Source organism: Epinephelus lanceolatus, chromosome 21, assembly GCF_041903045.1.
Source record: "Epinephelus lanceolatus isolate andai-2023 chromosome 21, ASM4190304v1, whole genome shotgun sequence".
Classification (NCBI taxonomy): domain Eukaryota; kingdom Metazoa; phylum Chordata; class Actinopteri; order Perciformes; family Serranidae; genus Epinephelus; species Epinephelus lanceolatus.
Window position 1 is genome coordinate 8,783,632 of NC_135754.1, and position 20,877 is coordinate 8,804,508.

General features: G+C 40.8%; 1 protein-coding gene across 1 annotated transcript in view; it reads left to right on the forward strand.

Moving 5' to 3' along the window:
• The first annotated feature begins 3,864 nt into the window (after positions 1 to 3,864).
• Positions 3,865 to 20,877, forward strand: part of LOC117247589 (putative uncharacterized protein MYH16) — an 82,618-nt gene continuing 65,605 nt past the window's right edge. Inside the window, exon 1 of the mRNA XM_033612173.2 lies at positions 3,865 to 4,303. Coding sequence (XP_033468064.1) covers positions 4,220 to 4,303 — 84 coding nt within the window. The 5' untranslated portion in view covers positions 3,865 to 4,219. The remainder of the gene's footprint in view (positions 4,304 to 20,877) is intronic.

Below are 20,877 nucleotides of genomic sequence, written 5' to 3' on the forward strand. Positions count from 1 at the left end.
TTGATTGATATTAGCTCTTTCATTAGGTCATTAGTTGTCAGGGAATGTAAGAGTTGGTTTGGAAAAGGCAGCCTGGGAAACTGTCATCATTTTTTCCCCATTTTCCAAGTACACGTGTGTGTGTGTGTGTGTGTATGTGTGTGTGTTTTTTTTCCAGCACTGATACTCATAATGTTTAAATAAACAGTGAGTGTCGAGATGTCGAAGATGACAAAGCTCTCTGCAAATGAAAGCTCCTACAATCACAGAAAATGCTCCGATATTGGTATGGTTTTATTTGAATGACATAAAGATGAATTGATGTTATTTTAAAGCTGTATTTATGAAGTTTTTGGCCACTTGGGGGCAGCAGGACACAATGTAAACACAATGTTGACATGTTATCACCTTTAAAAGGAATACTCCGACGATTTGTGAGTTATGCCCTTTCTCTATCATTTTCATACTGAGACAACATGATCGATATTTTTTTTTTCAGTCCTCCAGTGGCATTTCCCCTCATCACTAGGGAGTGATTTAGAGGCTTTCAGATGACTTTCATGGTATTACCATCCACTATCTTTTCTTTTTTCAGTAAAAAAAAAAAAAAGTTATACAATCCCACATATGCTACCAATCAGACTTCTTCTAAAACGACTAAAAAGGACTCTCATTTTTCAAATTAATGCTTAAAAATGTTTGTTTTAAATGCACATGCAGAAATGCAAGCTTCAGGGTTTCTGTAACGTTTATTTGTTCACTTTTACTGTAGGCTACTAACCCCCTATCGACTTCAATTGTATTCGCTAAGCTAAGCCGCAATGCTAACCGCTGAGACCCAGCCACTGGAGGTACAGACACAAAAAAGATATTGATCATGTTGTCTCAATATGAAAATGATAGAGAAAGGGCATAACTCCCAGAGTATTCCTTTAAAGTTGATATGGCTAACCTGTTAGCATGGCTAAGCTGTTTGCAAACAGCTGATACAATTGGCAGACATGAAGCAATATTAACATTCAATAGAGTATGTGTCAGAGAGCATTGTAAATGCTCCACTCTGTTTTCAAGCTAGTCATTATCTTTGTCTTTTTGCTGTTTGGTGCTGTAGCATATGTGGGATTGTATAACTATAACTATTGTATAACTGTTTTTTTTTTTACTGAAAAAATAAAAGATAGTGGATGGTAATCCCATAAAAGTCATCTGAAAGCCAGTAAATCACTCCCTCATGATGAGGGGAAATGCAAAGTTGGATGGTAACTGATAGAAATATTGGCTCACATAAGATATAGTCGTTTGATCTATCTCTCTATAAAAAAATGGATTAGTTCAGCATTTAATTTGTATGTACTGATTTTTTGCCACTAAGGGGCAGTTACAGTGAACATGCAACCAAACGATTGCCAGACATGGAGCAACATTAGCATTCATTTGGACTCATATTTCTGGCCACCTGTACAGTCCAATAGTCACTGTCTTTAAAGCTCTGTTTCAGTTTCAACTAACTCCTGAGGAAATCTGTAGTACACAGTGGGTTTGTCAGAACTTTATTTTTTTTTACTGAAATCAGCAACCTAATGCACATGCTAAAAAATCACTGAGGTAACTTTTTTAGCCTGAGAAGAACTGCACTGTTGGGAAGTATTTCTATGTGTTTGTCACAATGAGTGAGCCCTTTTACCTTACACATTGTCATTTGATCCATTGCTAAAATAAATATATTAAGTAGTGCAGCTTTTAAAGAAGGTGACAGCCCTCAGACATCAGAGATGACAAAGCAGATCTGTCACAGGAACTGCTCAATATTGCCTTGATGATGATTTTTTTTGTAATGTAACGTAATTGTATATCTAAATCGAAATTTAAATAAAACAATGGTGCCACACTGTTTAGTGAGACTCCATACTGTATATACAGGTAAAGAATAAATTGACTTTGACATACAGCCCTTTTTTCAAAAGCACAAGGTCAAATTCTTGAGCTCTGCACACATGCTGACATCCGCTCGACTTGGCGATTTGTGAAACACAAGCCAGAAGCTGACTGTCATCTGATTCCCTGTCAGACAATAAGCCTGTAAAAAATCCCTTTTCCACTGCCAGCCTGATTAAAAACTTAAATGACTCGTTCCCTTCATACCCTCAAGATGAAACAAGATAAATTACCCACTGCTGTCATTTTCCTCTGTTGCAAGGTAAACATATCATTTTGTGCATGATTTCCCCCTGCCTGCAGCCAGTAGATGCCACAGATCTGAAGTGAGGAGATGACTAACTGACACATTGGCACATGCAGGCAGACAAGCAGCGAAATGAAAAGCACTGGGGCAAGAGTTAAGAGCAGCTCATTATTTGATGAATCCTTTCTGAGACCTGCTAATTCCACATGAATAATTTGATTTCAAAGTTTTAACAAAATACTGCCTCAGCAGATTTTGTCTGATAATGCAACCTGTCCCTTTGATTATTATGTTATCTTGACACTGTAGAGCTCTTCGATGTCTCTTAGACCAGAGGTTTGATAAGTTTTTTTGTGTGAAGGACCCCTGAAATTATACACATTAGGAGAAGTCCATTATGAGACAATAAAATAAAACTTTCTGCCAGAAAGGGGCCTGGCAGTGGACTTTCACCCATGAGACTGGGATTTGAGTCCCATGTAAAACCAATATATATGCCCAACCATGATCTTGTTCTAAACGTAACCATGCATTTTGGCACCTAAACATAAGGCAAGTGAAAGTGAAACCTAACACACTGCTAACAGCCATTGAATGGGCTAATAATAGCTTTTGTAAGCTACCAGTGCACATGGCAGGCCATATTGACCCATATCTATAAGGCACAGATAACTGGGTGATTAATGGGCTAATAACATTCTGCTCATGTGTCAGAATAAACACGCCTATGACTTTGACTCACATTGGCCTAACTTATATCATGAATTAAATAGTCCAATTAAAAATTCCCTAATTTTCTGGGAACCCCCTGAAACTTCCCCAAGGACCCCAGGCAGTCCCTGGATCCTTGGTTGAGAACCACTGTCTTAGACCAGAGGTACCCAAAGTTTTCCATGCCAAGGTCCCCCACATAGCATTGGCTTAGGCACTAACCCCCCAACTGCTCGGAGTGCCTGTCCAAGGCAGCCCCCTTGCTCTGACATCTCACCATTAAATGCATCAGTGAAATTTTTTTTTTAACTCCCCCTCTGAGATTAATAAAGTATATCTTCTTCTTCTTCTTCTTTCTTCTTCTTCTTCCTCTTCTTCTTCTTCTCCTTCTTCTTATGATGTGATCAATGATGTTTTGATTGGCAGACAATTAGAAAGATGGGCATGGCAAATAAGATTATACATGTTATATATTATTATAAATTATTGTTTATCATAATGAATTAAAATATATACACAAAATTATATATGTTAGCATTTTTATTTCTTAAAGTACATTTTTGCTTTGCCAACCACACTTACATACTTTTTTTTTTTACATATAAGTAAAATTCTGAATGCATGACTTTCACTTGTAATGGAGTATTTTCACACTATAAACAGTACAGTATAAGTTACCTTTACTTAAGATAAGGAGATGCTTTTTTCTTTCTATTTTTTCCACAATGTAAAATTTTATTTACAAGGCAGCTGTATATTTTGTGCAAAATGTGCAGAAGCTTTTATTCTCCTCATTTTTAGCTAATAATAGAAGGTAGTTGTCAATTTTCCATACACGCACAAACAGACTTTGGTGATTTATGTATTCTAGTTCTTATTCTTTTTTTTTTTTCTTTTTTTTGTGAATCATATTTGACATATTTTGGTTGCAGATTAGCCCCCTTTGTAGTGTTATTTCTCTGCACAGGAATGTACTTTTTTTTAAGGTGAGGTGTGTGTCGATGGGGGTTGCACATTGTTCTGCTGGAGGCTGGCAGTGTGTCTTCCAGTGTTGTACTCCTGTCAGAGGGTGGTGTGGCTTTAGGCAGGAGAAGTGTGTGCATGTGTGTGGGATGGTGGGGGCTGTTCAAGCTCGTTCGTGTTTTCTCTTTCCTCGTCGCCTCCCTCCTGCTCCTCTCAGGGTCAGGTAGCAGGCGTAACACACTTTAACACGCACTTACACACCCTCTCTCTCTCTCACACACACACACTCCCACAGCCTCAAGAGAACACACACGCACACATGCCTCACTTCCTCCCCAGATCCTGCTTGGGTGAAGACAGCATGGGCAACTGTGAGCTGTGAGGATGGAGAAGAGAGTGTGTGTGATCCAGACTGACTTCCACCAGTACAGACCCACCATCGCTCTGCACAGCAGACCCCTGGCACATGTAAGAAACCTGCCTCTCTTCCTCTGACACTCCCTTTTATCCCCCTTCTTTCCTTCTGTGTTTTTGTACCTCACATTATTCTTTATCTTGGTCTATGTTCCTGCTGTCTAACTGACTCTCCTTCAATCTGTTTTCTGTCTGTCACTGTTTTCTCCTGCATGTCACAGGGCTCCTCCTCACTACAGGCCCTCACCTCTTAGAAAGAGGAGCTGCTTATCCAACAGGGGGCGTCAGAGTGTGTGGGATCATCCATTTGACTTTTTTTGTCTTTAATATTGGTTTCAAATTTCAATTTTTCTTCTTTCTGGATAAGTATAATTCCTACAGTTCTAGCTGTTAAATCAGACTAAAAGTTTGCTATTATCATATACTAGCCTGTCTTCCTCTCTAACACACACACACACACACACACACATTACAGAGGGATGCAAAAAAAAAGTAAATATCATGTCATGTGTTTGGCAAAAGATTTGAAGTACAGCTGCCAGGATCCATTAGACTGAAAAAGAGAAGTTTAACGGAATAGTTCAACATTTTGGGAAATACTCTCATTCCAGCCTGTTCTCCATCCCGGGCCACAGAATACCGTTTTGTTGTGGCTCTTGGCTTCTGATATCAGCGCCAAAGGCACCCTTTAGCATCTTTATGAGACGCACTGGGCTTTCAACTAAAGGTCCGAACATACTCAGTTGGAACGTACGCGGAACGGACTCCGCGGAGGTCCGCGCGGACTCAAAGCGGACGTCCGCAAGCCCTGTGCATGCAAAGCTCAGATTTTACAACTGCGCGGACTCCGCTCCGCGCACCAGTGACTGCTCGGCATGTATTTTTCACATCGCAGGGATTTTTCACGGACATTTTTACAGGAAACTACAACGCGGAAGTGCGCTCGACTATGGAAGCCCGCATGACTGCGGACATTCCTCGTGGAGTCCGTTCTGCGTACGTTCTGCCCGAGTATGTTTGGGCCTTAACTCCAATGTAAACCCATACGCAGAATATGATGCTGAGAGCAACTGATAATAATATAATATAAACAGTGGAGAGGTGAACGGGTCAAACAAATCTGGACTTTTATCCAGGAGACCACAGTTTGTGCCTCGTGTAAACCAAAAGTCACTGTTCTCTAACATAACATTACGTCACTTACGTGCCTAGGTCTGAGTGAAACGAAATAAACATACTTATTTTAACCCAAAACATGATCTTTGGTCTAAACCTAAGAAGTTTTGTTGCCTAAACCTAACTGCGACTACCCTGGAAATCCAGAGTTCTCACGAGAGCACAATTTGAATTTGCTCAGCGAGTCACTCTGGCAATCAGTAATGATGCTCATTACCCATGCCCTTGGAGCCGAGCTGCACCAATCACATCGGTGTATCTGATATAGGTGGGCCAGAGGTGAGCTAAACAGATGACGACAGCGCTGCGATGGCGAAGTCCGGAATCAGTCAGTAAACATTGCAAGATGGCTACGGATGAACACCAGTTGTTTGAAAAGGCTTTGGCCGCTACAATGAACGAGTTAGACTTGGCTTTTTCTCTAAAAGAGGAACAGAAGACGGCGCTCAAATCTTTCCTTTGCAAGAAGGACGTTTTTGCTGTTTTGCTGACTGGATACGGCAAGAGTCTAATCTACCAGTTAGCTCCGCTGGTAGCTAAGCGCTAAGTATTGTTTTGATTGGTCGTAGTGTTATCCAATTGTGTGCAGTGATATTTTCAAATGCATGCTTGGTGCCACCCCTCGAGTTGGGCCATTTTCATTACTCATAGCCAGACCCTAAATCTTTCTAGATTTGGGTCTGGATTTCCAGGCTAAACTGCGACTGTTTCACAACATTAACCACATGTTACAATGTGTTTCAGCTATGTGTCACATGGATACGCTAAAGGATGCCCCATACATGACTTAAACGGGACTACAACGGACTACAACGGGTCGCATGTCGGTGACGTCATAGGTGATAGGAACATGGGATTTTGACAAAATCAGAGCTCTTCACACACATAAAGTGTAAATAAAAACAAATCAGTTGAGTCTTTCCCCTTCGGATGAAATGGCCAGTCAGGCTACATGCTAGGAAGAGAGTTTAAGAGGTCCTGATTGCCATCATCTCTATGACAAGAAAGTGAAAATGATAGGTGTGTGCCCTTTTCAGCTGCCAGCCTCTGTGTGGACGAATGATCCTGTCAATTCATTCATCCAATTCATATCCTGTCGATTCATTACTTAACATTCATTAGAATTAACTTCTTGGCTTTGAATATCTCATGTTATTGTTGAGATCAACTGACTTTAGCTAGCTAGCTAACGTTAACCATCTAACCTGTGATGAAGTGCCTGCCACAGATGTAGGTGTAGTGACTGGCTGGATCCCACAGCTTTCTGTCTTTACCCTGCTGTTTGATGGCTGTGAGCCACAGTTTTCTTTTTTCCCTATTCTTCACTCTATCCGAGAGCGAAGGAAATCCCAATTCTGTTTTTTTTTATTGCTTGCTGTGCAGTTAACAATACAGCAACTTTCGGCATTATGAACTCCTAGCCGTGACTAGTGTCTCTCCCGGGTCAAGTTTGAAACTTTCACCTAAAAGGGGGCGTGGCCGTTGTGACGGCAGTGAGTGATGTTGCGTTGAAGTCATGTATGTGTTGCTGTGAGATGCTAAGGGGCTTGACAAAGTGTCGGTACTTCACGAGATGTAAATGAAAACACGTTGGTTAATCCCCTTCTAGCCAAGAGTTAGAAATGAAGATCAATACCACTCTTGTCTTATTCTGGTAAAAAATGGCTGAAATACATTGAACACAGACACAGTGCGACATGTCTGGTGTAGCGTGCCTGCAGCAGGGTCTTTAGCTGTGCTGACTGTTCTGCTAACCACAAAAATGGGGAAGGCAGCTAATGTCAGTGCTTGATTGTATTGGGATCTGGGGAATTTGGACGCCATGTCGATACCTTGAGGTCTTTGTTACATTCCTTGGGCCATTCCTGAGCAGTTTTGGTGGCGGGGCATGGCACATTGTCCTGCTGGGGAAGCCATTGCCATCAGAGAGTGCCATTCCCATGAAGGTGTGTACTTGGTCTATAACAGTGTTTGAGTGTGTGGAGCATGTCAGGTGACATCCACATGAATGCCCGGACCCAAGGTTTCCTAGAAGAACATTGCATTGTAACAAGATGATCAGTGTTGTTTACTTAACCCACCAGTGGCTTTAATATTGTGGCTGAGTGGTGTAAGTCCAATATCCAATGACAACACCAATGTGTGTGTTTAAGTTAATGCTGCAGATGACCTGCCTGCTATTTATCTTTCTTTCTATCTCTGATACATGAATGTGTGACGTTAACCACCTTCTCTCCACTGCAGGACCATGATGGTCTTTCAGTAGTGGTGATGCTGGTCTGATCTCTTGTTCTTGTCTCCCTCTGCATTTTCACGCATGCTGCACACACACATGAGCACAGCTGGGTCAGCCAACAAAGACATGAAAAGCTGTGTGTTTTTCCTTTGATGATGCTGCATGCGGGTCATCATTACACTTGAGTGTTTTCAGGGGTCAGAGAAAATCCTTTGAACCTTTGTGTGTGTGTGTGTGTTATCTCATAATACATTTGAAAGGTGCTAAATTGGAAGGAATTTACAGATAATACTATGTTTGGGTCTGTTCAATTTAACATAACCACTGCCAGTGCCGTCTTTAATTTACTTGCACTGTAGTTCAACTATGTCAGATATTTCAATCAGCCTTGTCAGGACAATAACCCGCACTGACGAGAACAGAAACTCTCCGTGGCATTTATTATGTCACAAGTTATCTCCAGGGTAATTGCCTGAAAACAACCATGTCATTGATATGATTTATAAGCTGGTGGTTTTGTATCTGACCTGCAGCCAGTCGACCACCAGTATAATTGAACTGTGATGAGCTTCAGTGATGAAAGGCTGGCTCTGCCTTCCTCCATGACCTGGATCCAGGGTTCAGCAAGAGGTCAGGCTTCAGTCCATTCACCTGGGAGCAGTTTGCAAACTTCAGTTTTAAGGCATACTGTACAGTACAAAGAACTCCTCTGCAGAAACAGTGACTGAACAACAGAAACACACTACGTTATTGATGCGATGCATCCAAAATCAGGTCCAGCCAAATTCAGACCTGTACTTTGAACTTCTAGCTTGTGCCACCTACAAGCAGGAAACGTAACAGCTGTTTAGACCACTAAATGCAGACCAAGCAGAAACCTCCAGAGCTGAAAAATGAAGCCAATGTGGCAGTGCCAAAAACTCCAGTTCCTCAGATGGCCACTTGATGCTGGCTCCAGTAGCAAGTTAATCCATTCTGCTGTCATTCCCAACTCATCAAATACCACCGCTTGGTCAGTGGTTTCAGCGCCACACACCAATGCAAAAAGGCACCTTTTGTGGTGGTATGATACGCCGCCGGGTGGTGTCAGTTTGTAATGCCGCAAGATGGTGTCAATTTGTAACAACACCGGCAAAAACATAATAGAAAGAGCTGGAAAGTCCCTATAGCGTGAGAGGGAGGGGAGGTAGAAGGGTCCAACAAAGCCACGGATTTTCACCAGGGAGCCCACTGCTTCAACGGCCAAGTGTTGTGACTAGGCACGTCACAATACCAGAAATCGAGTAGTTGATATTTACACCAGTAAAATTCCAAGATTCTCGATATCCAATTCGATACCAAAGAAAAAACGAAATCAATAAATCCCATGTACTTAAACATACACTCCTTTATCAAAACCATTTAAATTTTATTTTATTTTACTATTAATCCCAGATGATCCATCTTAAAACGAATGTGCTTGTCTATGTGGGTTCATGATTTTGATATTACAGTATATTAACTATTAACTATGGGCCCGAACGACGCATAGTGCGTCCAAATTCACACCTGTTCTTCTCTATTGATTTTCTCCGCGACCATAGCGAGAAGCCACGCATATCACGTGAAACAGCGGAATTGTAGCTTTCCGACAAGACCAAGCACTTGTCAGTAGTCCAATGTTTTTTACATCAAAAAAACAATGATAAAGTCACACTAAAATTATGTATAACAGAGCTTCCATACAGCCTTGCACACACATTACTCTTGGATGGATTACTCGCAAATGCAGGCTCACACAGAAATACCACGCATATCACATGAAATTGCAGGAGCAGAGCTTTCCAATGATACCACACATCATTGTGCTGTCATCCCATCATGCTATAAATCCAGATTAACTGTCTACAAAATAAAAACCTGACGAATTTCTTTACAATCCATTATACAGATCTTGTTATCAGTCACTTCATATAGTGAGGAATATCGTATTTTACCACGTCTTAGGCTTGCGTGTGTTTCTCCCTGTCTATCCACATTTGTAGTCCAGCTTTCAAGATGCAAATATCTCGATATTGTCCAGTTGACACTCATCAAACTTTGTATGACAAGACCAGCCACTTCACCTTTGCGCACCCACACAACTGTAGCCTAATTATGTATGCATGACAGGGCCGTAGTCACCATATACATTGAGGGGGACACGTGCCCCCCACCAATGCCCAAAATGCCCCCCCAATATATAACTGAAACTGAAAAACAACAACAAACTTTGTTTACTGCAAACAAAGTGGCAAATATTATCTTGGAGGACATCATTGTACTTGGTTGACTATTTTTCTATGATCTTAGATGTAAATATTGCATGTTTCTTTCAAATAAAACACATTTTTGACTTGTGAATGAGTCAATGGAATTTCTTGCAATAATGAAAAAATACTGGCACAAACCACATGTTTTGGACAACTGTGAAGTGACAGAATGTCCCAGCATCATGGTTCTTATATTGCCAGATTCCAGAGAGTCCCCCGTCTTCATATATGGCAGAATATGTAATTTTCCAACTTGCTATGGTGAGATACATGTAAAAATGTAAGAATTTAATAACACGGATTTGTTTTTTTCATTGATATAAAAATTACTATAAAATACAGGCACATAGAAGAACATGAAATGATGCAAATCTGGATAGCCCATATTGTCCTGAAAAAAAAAAAACAAGATATAGCATGTGTATGTAGCCTTTATAATGACTGTGATATGAGCTTAAAAGTAAAGGCAGTAGGGGTGTCGGTGGCTTAGTGGTAGAGCAGGCGCCCCATGTACAAGGCTGTTGCCGCAGCGGCCCGGGTTCGACTCCAGCCTGTGGCCCTTTGCTGCGTGTCACTCCCTCTCTCTCTCTCTCCCCCTTTCACGCTTGTCTGTCCTATCCATTAAAGGCGAAAATGCCCCAAAAAATATCTTAAAAAAAAAAAAAATTAAAGGCAGTAAAAATACTCCAAAAACGCCTAGGGCCCATAGGGTTAACATATTTCTTCTCCACTGCTGTTGTTGTTGTTATTGAGCACTTGTATATGTAAGATGTAACTGCTGGTCTATGTGGTAGGCCAGGCAAAGGACCCTTTAGCTCAAAGAGAGACAGAACAGGGACCCCCTACTACATATATTGTATAAACATGAGTTGTACTTAAGATATTCCTATATGTTTTATATACAGTACAGGCCAAAAGTTTGGACACACCTTCTCATTCAATGCGTTTTCTTTATTTTCATGACTATTTACATTGTAGATTCTCACTGAAGGCATCAAAACTATGAATGAACACATGTGGAGTTATGTACTTAACAAAAAAAGGTGAAATAACTGAAAACATGTTTTATATTCTAGTTTCTTCAAAATAGCCACCCTTTGCTCTGATTACTGCTTTGCACACTCTTGGCATTCTCTCCATGAGCTTCAAGAGGTAGTCACCTGAAATGGTTTCCACTTCACAGGTGTGCCTTATCAGGGTTAATTAGTGGAATTTCTTGCTTTATCAATGGGGTTGGGACCATCAGCTGTGTTGTGCAGAAGTCAGGTTAATACACAGCCGACAGCCCTATTGGACAACTGTTAAAATTCATATTATGGCAAGAACCAATCAGCTAACTAAAGAAAAACGAGTGGCCATCATTACTTTAAGAAATGAAGGTCAGTCAGTCCGGAAAATTGCAAAAACTTTGAATGTGTCCCCAAGTGGAGTTGCAAAAACCATCAAGCGCTACAACGAAACTGGCACACATGAGGACCGACCCAGGAAAGGAAGACCAAGAGTCACCTCTGCTTCTGAGGATAAGTTCATCCGAGTCACCAGCCTCAGAAATGGCAAGTTAACAGCAGCTCAGATCAGAGACCAGATGAATGCCACACAGAGTTCTAGCAGCAGACCCATCTCTAGAACAACTGTTAAGAGGAGACTGCGCCAATCAGGCCTTCATGGTCAAGTAGCTGCTAGGAAACCACTGCTAAGGAGAGGCAACAAGTAGAAGAGATTTGTTTGGGCCAAGAAACACAAGGAATGGACATTAGACCAGTGGAAATCTGTGCTTTGGTCTGATGAGTCCAAATTTGAGATCTTTGGTTCCAACCGCTGTGTCTTTGTGAGACGCAGAAAAGGTGAACGGATGGATTCCACATGCCTGGTTCCCACTGTGAAGCATGGAGGAGGAGGTGTGATGGTGTGGGGGTGTTTTGCTGGTGACACTGTTGGGGATTTATTCAAAATTGAAGGCACATTGAACCAGCATGGCTACCACAGCATCCTGCAGCGACATGCCATCCCATCCGGTTTGCGTTTAGTTGGACGATCATTTATTTTTCAACAGGACAATGACCCCAAACACACCTCCAGGCTGTGTAAGGGCTATTTGACCAAGAAGGAGAGTGATGGAGTGCTGCGGCAGATGACCTGGCCTCCACAGTCACCGGACCTGAACCCAATCGAGATGGTTTGGGGTGAGCTGGACCGCAGAGTGAAGGCAAAGGGGCCAACAAGTGCTAAACACCTCTGGGAACTCCTTCAAGACTGTTGGAAAACCATTTCAGGTGACTACCTCTTGAAGCTCATCGAAAGAATGCCAAGAGTGTGCAAAGCAGTAATCAGAGCAAAGGGTGGCTATTTTGAAGAAACTAGAATATAAAACATGTTTTCAGTTATTTCACCTTTTTTTGTTAAGTATATAACTCCACATGTGTTCATTCATAGTTTTGATGCCTTCAGTGAGAATCTACAATGTAAATAGTCATGAAAATAAAGAAAACGCATTGAATGAGAAGGTGTGTCCAAACTTTTGGCCTGTACTGTATATTTTAGGGTCTTCTCTTGTTTGTACTCGCCTGTAGCTACAGTACTAAGCCAGCAGCAGTTGTAGCATGGCTAGATGCTTGGCTTCATCCTCTGCACTTTCACAGGTGGCTTCCGAAGTGGACAGTGTGTCAGAGTCTCTTGATCTAAAAGTTAGAAAACGATCCATTGTGACTCCATGCACATGTCCATGCACATGAAATAATAATAATACAGCTTATTGGCCAAAATGTTTCAATAATATGTAAATGTTAGCTAACTAGTTCACCTCGTCGCTAAGGATAAGTGCCGCACAATGATTTTGTGTCAGCCAGCTCATGTGATTGTACACAGATTCATGGGTTGCATAATATTGTGTACTGTAAATTATTATCATTATTATTATTATTATTATGAATAGACCAATTTATCTTTGCTAATAATATATTTGATTGTTGTTGATGTGTATTTTCAGACATATTCTAATTAAAAACAAACAAACAAACAGTAACTGCAGTAACTCTGAGGGATCTTAGGGGTCATGGACCCCCTGTTGAAGACCCAGTTGGTAGGCTATTTGTCCCACCCATCCTCCACTGTGATTGGACAGCTGGGTTAAAAGTGACAGTTACAAGTGCAGCGTTTTACCCCAAATTAAACATTGTTTAATTATCACCGACCAGGGGAAAAAAAGTGCAGAACAGACACACTATTGCTCCCATTGCAATACATAAAAAAACATATGCAGGCCTCAGGAAAAAAGACTGTTCTTTTCAAGGAGACGGTAAGCGGGGAACATAGAAGCTTTTTTGCAGGGTTAAGTGGGGAACATAGAACCCGGGAAACATAGAACCCTGGGAACATAGGGATGACCCCTTTGTTATTACATGCTGATCAGCGTTCCCCTTCTTCCTATAGTATTTAACTACAGAATCAAACACCTCAATTATATGCTGCCCTGTCAGGTCTGGAATAACTGTACCAACAGTACTGGAGGAAAAACAAGTACTGTAACGTTTTCAAAATTTGACATCGACTTGGTACTTAAGTATCAGTTCTCATGACATCCCTAGCTTAAAATGGCCAAAGTTAGCTCAGCTAAGATTAGCATATTGACACTGAAGCCATTTAAGGGAACAGAGAGTCAAAACAGGAAGCTTTCACAGCCAGTAGCAAGACAGTGCCAGGTCCCAATGCAGATGGTCACAGAAATGGTAATAGCAAGGCCAAGATAGGACTTACCAACTGCATTACCTGCATATATGGTAGTTTTGCCATCAAAGTCGATCAAAGTCTGTTAGCTGAGTTGCAATCACTCTTATAGAACTCTGTTCTTATAGAGAATAAACTGCTCTGTAAAACAGGCATGACTTGCAGTACTTAGCAAATATATGTATCCAAAAGGCACAAACATACTCAGTCGCCATTCTGTCAGCTCGGCTATCTCAGCTGTATGTTTAAACTAGTGCTTATTAGTGCTAGTGCTTTTGTTTCCTATAGGTGACACAGTTCAGCAGGTTGCAACTGCGTTCATAATAAATGAACAGTGCCTCCTGGTGGTGAATCAGCAGCTTGCGAAAAAAAGATGAGTGTCTGAGTTTACTAGCATTAAGACAGTTCCAGCCTCAAAACTAACTCTTCCAAAACTGAACATTAGGCAAAGCTCTGAGCCAGGATACAGAGTTTGCAAAGCTGTCACATTAACACCATATTTTCTTTTCTGTGATCAAAAGTGGTTTTGCAAATTAAACATTTGTGCAGGGTGGACACTAAGTGGGGCTAAGTATGTACAATTATACAACGCTGAAGGAGTCTGTAGCCAGTAGCAGGTGTGAATAGGAGAGGAAATGGTGAACAGCTGTTCAAATAAAAGAAAAGAACTGAGGTCATGAGATTAATATCCCAGTTACCTCCACTTAGACTAAAAAATGCCAGGAATCAGAAGAAGAAGGGGTTTCTTGGGACATTGCAGCAGTGTCTAGGAAAAATCTGAAAAAACCATCATATATTATACCCACTAGAAATAGTTTCAGAGAGCTATGAATCAGACAGTTGGAAAGTTTGTTTTACTGGGAGGAGAAGTCCAGTGTGTGTCTGTTTGGCTCTGCAGGTTTGATCAGACAAACATCTCTTAGCTTCAAGTCAAAACACGAAAACTTTGCTAAAGTGTAACTCGCATTCGTCTTGCAGAGAAGCATTGTACTGCAACAAAGGCAGCATTTAATTTTTAAATTCTTAACAAAAGCATCGGCTTAACAGGCTAAGCCCTGTGATCATGCTAAAGGTGAACCATTGATGTGTCACATTTATCTTCCTCTGCTTTTTTGGCATCAGTGTGCTCGTTGATGTCGAGTGCGACAGTAAATCCTGCACTGACAGCTAAACATATTGTGTGTTTAAACTGACTACAGGCAAAGGAAGTTCAGGTGTGTCAGCAGGTAGATCCTCATGGCAGTTACAACTCACATGTCCTAAATTTTATTTGGACAACATGGCAATTACCGCTGCACACTTAAGAAAGACGATACCACGTTTCCCTGTCTAATTTCCCCGCTGACAAACTGTACAGTTGTCAGGTTTAAGAGGTAAATTCACTGTCAAGGCTCAGAAAGCTGAGCTAATGACGGCTCTTTTCCAATGGCACAGATACCGACGCTCAAGCAGCAACAGGTTTTTCTGTGTTTGTGTGTGTGTATGTGTGTGTTCTGCCTGTCTTTCTGTAACACAGCTTGTCCCTTTTAAACCTCTTCTTCAGATCTCACTGTGGAAATTTAGCTCACATCTGTTTTTCCATAGAAGGAAACAACTTCTTTTTTTTTTTCTTTTTGCTCAGGAAGTAAAGCCAAAATTACTTGTAGAATCTTGTTAGGTGTTGAGAGAAATAAAATAAAACTGACTGACTGTGGCAAGAACTGTAAATGCATATAATAGACAGTTGCTCTCTGCAGGACATTTTAATTGCTTTGGTTAGTGCAGGTCAAGGATGTTTGTCATGTAATTTCATCTAATTTGGATGTTTATGGCCATTATAACTTAAAGGAATACTTCAACTGCAAAATTTGTTTATCAGTTACTTACTGTGCTACCTTAAATAAATTGCTGCTTTTTTGGATTCTTCACCAATTCTCCCATCACAGCCGTCACTTTGACCAGTAGAAACACAGAACGATCTGCTGCCGTAGACAACTGTATGACAACAACACCCCAGCATTTTTAATATTTCCTCTAGGGATGTTACCACACAGAGTAAAAGGGGGAAATGATTGTGTGAAACAGCAGAGGCACTTTGTCAACCCGCTGAGTTAACGTTACTGTCATTAGCATCAAGCTAGCAAACAATGGTACATCCTCACGGTTGGACATAAAGTAATAACATTAAGAAAGAGCGGCGGGGCTTTTACTCACCACAACTGCAGAGGCTCCCAGCTTCATTTGAAACAAACTACATTATAGACGGTCCGTTATTTATTAATCCCTCTGTGTGTTTATATATTTACTTTTTATCCGCTCCCGTTGTCTTTGTAAAGTTAACATATCGCACCGTCATTTCAAACTCAACACTTGTTTCAAATTAAAAGTCCCTTATAACGTCGGCTAGAGAATCCCTCCATTTTCTAAATAGGCTTTTATTCTGAAACATTTGTCAGAACTTCCTGTGGAAGATACAGTAGCTTCATAGTTTACATATGGCGCTTCAAATGTAGCTCCTGCCATCTGCTGACGCTTTTAGGTGACTACAACAACATGTCGGCTGGCACATGAACAGACACAGTTCTGACAGTGACTCAAATAATAGTCAAAGTAATAAAAACAGGACAAGAATAACCCGATGACATCACACACACCGTGAAAGACAACTGGGGATAATTGGTGAGTACCAGCGTGTAGCGTGTACCTGAGTCTGAAATATGTCTGTCAGCGAGTCCTACTCCACCTATTTAGACTCCACCGTAGACAACGGCAGCATTTCTCCGACCACGTAGCGAGCCACAAGCTCTGTGGCTTCTTTCAGACTGATAGGTTTAACGTTATCTCCGTTATTAGAACCAAACGACAACCATTGCTGTTTCGGAGCTGAAGGACCAGCGTTCTAAAAGTAACGGAAGTAACTGATGTCTTGTTTGAAAATGTACTTAAGTATTTGATTACTCAAACAGCAAACTAACGTGTTAAGTTACTCGTTACTGCAAAAAGTAATCAAAGTACTCTAACCAACTCTGGTGAGGACATACCTTAAATGACTCTAACCAGTTTCCTGGGAAAAGTCTTGTGGAAAGTCCTGTATTTTCTGACCTATCCATCATACCGGCCACCTTACGAGCCTGCTTCCTTCTTTACTACCATCAGCGTGTTGGCCACATAATCACAGCCTTGCCAAATACATGGGTTATACACAAATTACTGGTTCATGATTACGTAGGATATGTTCAAATTTTGGTGCAATAGGAAAACGTGCAAACAGTGCATGAGAACAGCCTGTGCTGGTGAAGTATTTTTTTTTTCAGCGACAACACACACAGCTGGCATTAATATTTACATAATACATGGATAACGATCCCACTAATCAGTATTTTAAGCTCTATTTCTATGCAGATGACACAATATCATGTGGCCCAACCCACACTTTTACTGGCCTCCAGTGTGCTTTCTAGATATGCCTTCCTAATCATGTGCTTGTTTAAAATGAGCAAGTGCATGGTAATCACAACCTCCACCTTTGTCTCTGACTAACCTGTCATTAAAACTTCATCTGTACTTCATTTTGTCATGAAGTAGAGTTACATCAGAATTTGGCTTCATATTCAACATTAACTCCCCAATAATTAGAGATCAAACTAGGCTGTGTTGAATTACACCTCCATTAGCTGATTGTTTTGGCCAACTGGTGGTAGCATAAAGAAGCGGTGAACACAACATTAAAGCTTCCAAATTACAATCCAACAACTACTTAACTTAACTAACTACTTAATTAAGATATCCTATATGTATGCACTAATTTCTGCAGAGTTTCAGGTTCCTTTTTATGTGAATGAACTGCAAATTGCACAGACTAGATTTTTTCATACCCCTTTTTTAAGCTCAATTACTTACTGTTTTTAGGACTCTTGTAATTGATATTATTCATTCTGCTTTAAACCTGATTGTTGGTTGTCTGGCTTATGTGTTGCTGACATTGCATGCTTCTTGGTCTTGGGTATCTTTTGAAAAGGAGACTATATTCTTAGAGACAACCTGACTAAACAAAGTAACATAAGGTTGCAAATTTTTTTGGATGTTATGATGAGGACACAGGGCAGAATCTTTCTCATTCTAAGGTAAATTCCACTGTAAAAGTCTGGATGTGGTACAGAGCAGTATTGTGTTTACATCAGTATGTCAGGGGTTGACAAACGTGTTTAGCCTGTGAGTCTGATTCTGCTGGTAGGGAGAAGGACTCAGACTAGTTATAGATAGTTCTTGAAGTATTTTTGCACATATTCTGTTCAGGTCAGGATAGTGTGTATAAAGAGAGAAAGGGAGAGAGAGGAAGGATGGGAGAGACAGGGGCAACCAACCATTGGCTTAAGTGTTACAGAGTCTGATGCAATAAAGTGCAGCCCACATACCAACAGCATTTTTACATTACTGTCTGCCTCTGATCAACTAAACACTTCTGGCTGAACTCTCTCTTTGATCTTTGGCCTCTGTGCCATGTACAGATTGGGTCTGGGTGAAAGAGTACTTATTCTTGTGTTTGTTTAAACTGGCTTGAGGTGCCAGAATGTTAACAGCACAAAGAAGAGCTACAAGAAAGGTAGTTTTGATCTTCATGTTGTTCTCATGTACTGTTCGTATGCATACCTATGAAAAATATTGCACCACCATTTGTAGTTCGGGATGCATGATAATATTGGCATCTCAAAGGTATGGGATAATATTGGCTTTAAAATGAACTATCAGAATCGGCCAACATGCTTTTTCTTATTTTGCACAATGAATGAATATTACAGACACTGAATAGCATTCTCTTTCATGTCTCCATCTGTTGGTGGGCCATCATAATAAGACTATGCGTACATAATATGATGTTAATTCCACTACAGGTGAGACTTGATGATCACTAAAATTAGGTGGGGAAAAAAGTGGATATATATCAATAGCGGTCAAATGAGTTGTTATATATCGGCATATCGATATTGGCAAAAAATCCAATATCATTTATCCCTAATTCGTGTATATCCCATGAAATCGGGAAGGCTGTGATCATGAAACCATTGTGCTGAATGTAAAGTAAAGAAGGAACCCCAAGAGGTCAGTGCCCCTTCTACATACATGGATAACTCAGTTATCCAGATGAGAATGTTGATTTCTGGGGTTCTTGGGCACTAATTTAAAATTATCTGGAACTGTTGGCAGAGCAGCAAGTCCTTAAGCCCAAACCTGCAAACATGCAGGCTTTTTGACAGTTAGTTGGATCATGAACAAGATGCTTTAGGGCAAACCACATGTATGAGCTAATTTTCAAATAAAAATGTTTCACTGTCCTAGTTTTCTAATCAATCAATCGTCACATGAAATCATATAGGATACAATTTCAGACAATTCTGAAAATTTGCGTTACATTTTTAAGAAACCCAACTAATGAATGTCTTCAGTGCTGGCTTTCCAGGACAGTATGGAAAGTAGTGAGGCATACATACAGTCCTTGACTAGTTCAGTCTTGCATTCTATGATGTCCAGCTTTGATGAACCACTGAAAACTGTAGCCATCAGCTTGGTATTCTGGTGGATGGAACAAACACACAAAGTTGATGCCATTTGCACCTATAGTAATGGACCATTCTGGTCTCAATTTACAGAATATTGAAAGTCTAATCTGGGTCCTGTCCTCAGCTTAAAGCTGACGTGCAATTCCTTCAGATTGCTTGGAAGAGTCTCTTTCAGTGTTAACAAGACATGATTTGGATCTTCTCTTGTTTTGTTGACACACAGTACTTTTGCTTTTGCTAATAAATAAATCACTTTATTGGTTCCAGTTGACCAACAGTACACTATCTTGTGGATGTCTAAGTCCACTGATTGCACAGCAAGTGAATATGGTGTCAAAGCAGCTGTGGCTTGCAATGTGTAGGTTAACTATAACAACACTGGGCTGAACAGAGACTCAAACACAGGAAAAAATTAGGGTACAAGATGAGGTTCAACAGACAAAATATTTACTTGAGAGCTGGGCAGTCACATACAGGAGGTCAAACAGTCCAAACAGGGCAAACAAAACTTGACAGAGAGGAGGCAAAATCCAAAAATCAGGGAAACCAATCCAAAAACCATAGACACTAACACTATGCTGGGAAATGAACACACAGGGTTGAACAAAGACAGTCTGGCAGAGGAACAAGGGTAATCAGAGAGGTTGCAAACACACAAGGGCAGGAACAACAGGAGAGGTTAGCCTTACAAAATACAACAATAATAGTTGATTTACTGACAGTGCTGCAACTGGCTGATGGATCTTACTAATATCCAAAGACATAACCAGTTATCTCCAGTTCTGCTACTAGAAAACAACACTAATCAATCACACCTGACTCTAATAATCAGATGCATGGGCCGGCGATTGGGCATCATAAGCCCCATAGCATGTTCAGTTTAAATATGAAGACAACTGCAGGCAACTTTACACACAAAATGCTCACATAAAGATTCCTTTTCAAACAAAATTTCATGGTCAAGGACTGAGTCCACGTTGCCATATTGGCATCTCAAGATCTCAGATCTCATTGAAACCTTGGCTTGTCCTGTTGTACACTTTTTTTTCCTGTGTCTTTACCATAATTCATGGCTCTGGGAGTTATATGTCTGAGGATGCTGACCCAAAAAAATGTCTTTTTGTCTGAGACAATTTTTAGTGGGGAAAATGACAGTATATTCCCAGAGGCAAAAAACTATGCAATACTTAAAATTAAAACAGCCTGAACTTACTTTTGGTACACCTTGGAGTCAGTATCTCCAAATCTGAGGCCATGATTCTCTGCCAGAAAACAATGGATTGCTCACCCTGAATTGGGAGTGAGTTGATGCCCTGAGCAAGGGAGTTCAAGTATCTTAGAGTCTTGTTCACGAGTGAGAGCATGAGATGGAGCATGAGATGGATTGGCGGTTTGGTGGTTTGGCACGGTGCGACAGAGCTGAGCCAGAAGGCAAAGTTCTAGATTTACTGGTCCATCTACGTCTCAACCTTCACCTATGGATCATGGTCTTTGAGTACTGACCGAAAGATTAAGGTCGCAGATACAAGCAGCCAAAATGAGTTTTCTCTGTAGGGAGGCTGGACTCAACCTTAGTGATAGGGTGAGGAGTTCAGACATCCGGAAGGAGCTTGGAGTAGAGCTGCTGCTCCTTTGCGTCGAAAGGGGCCAGTTGAAGTGGTTTAG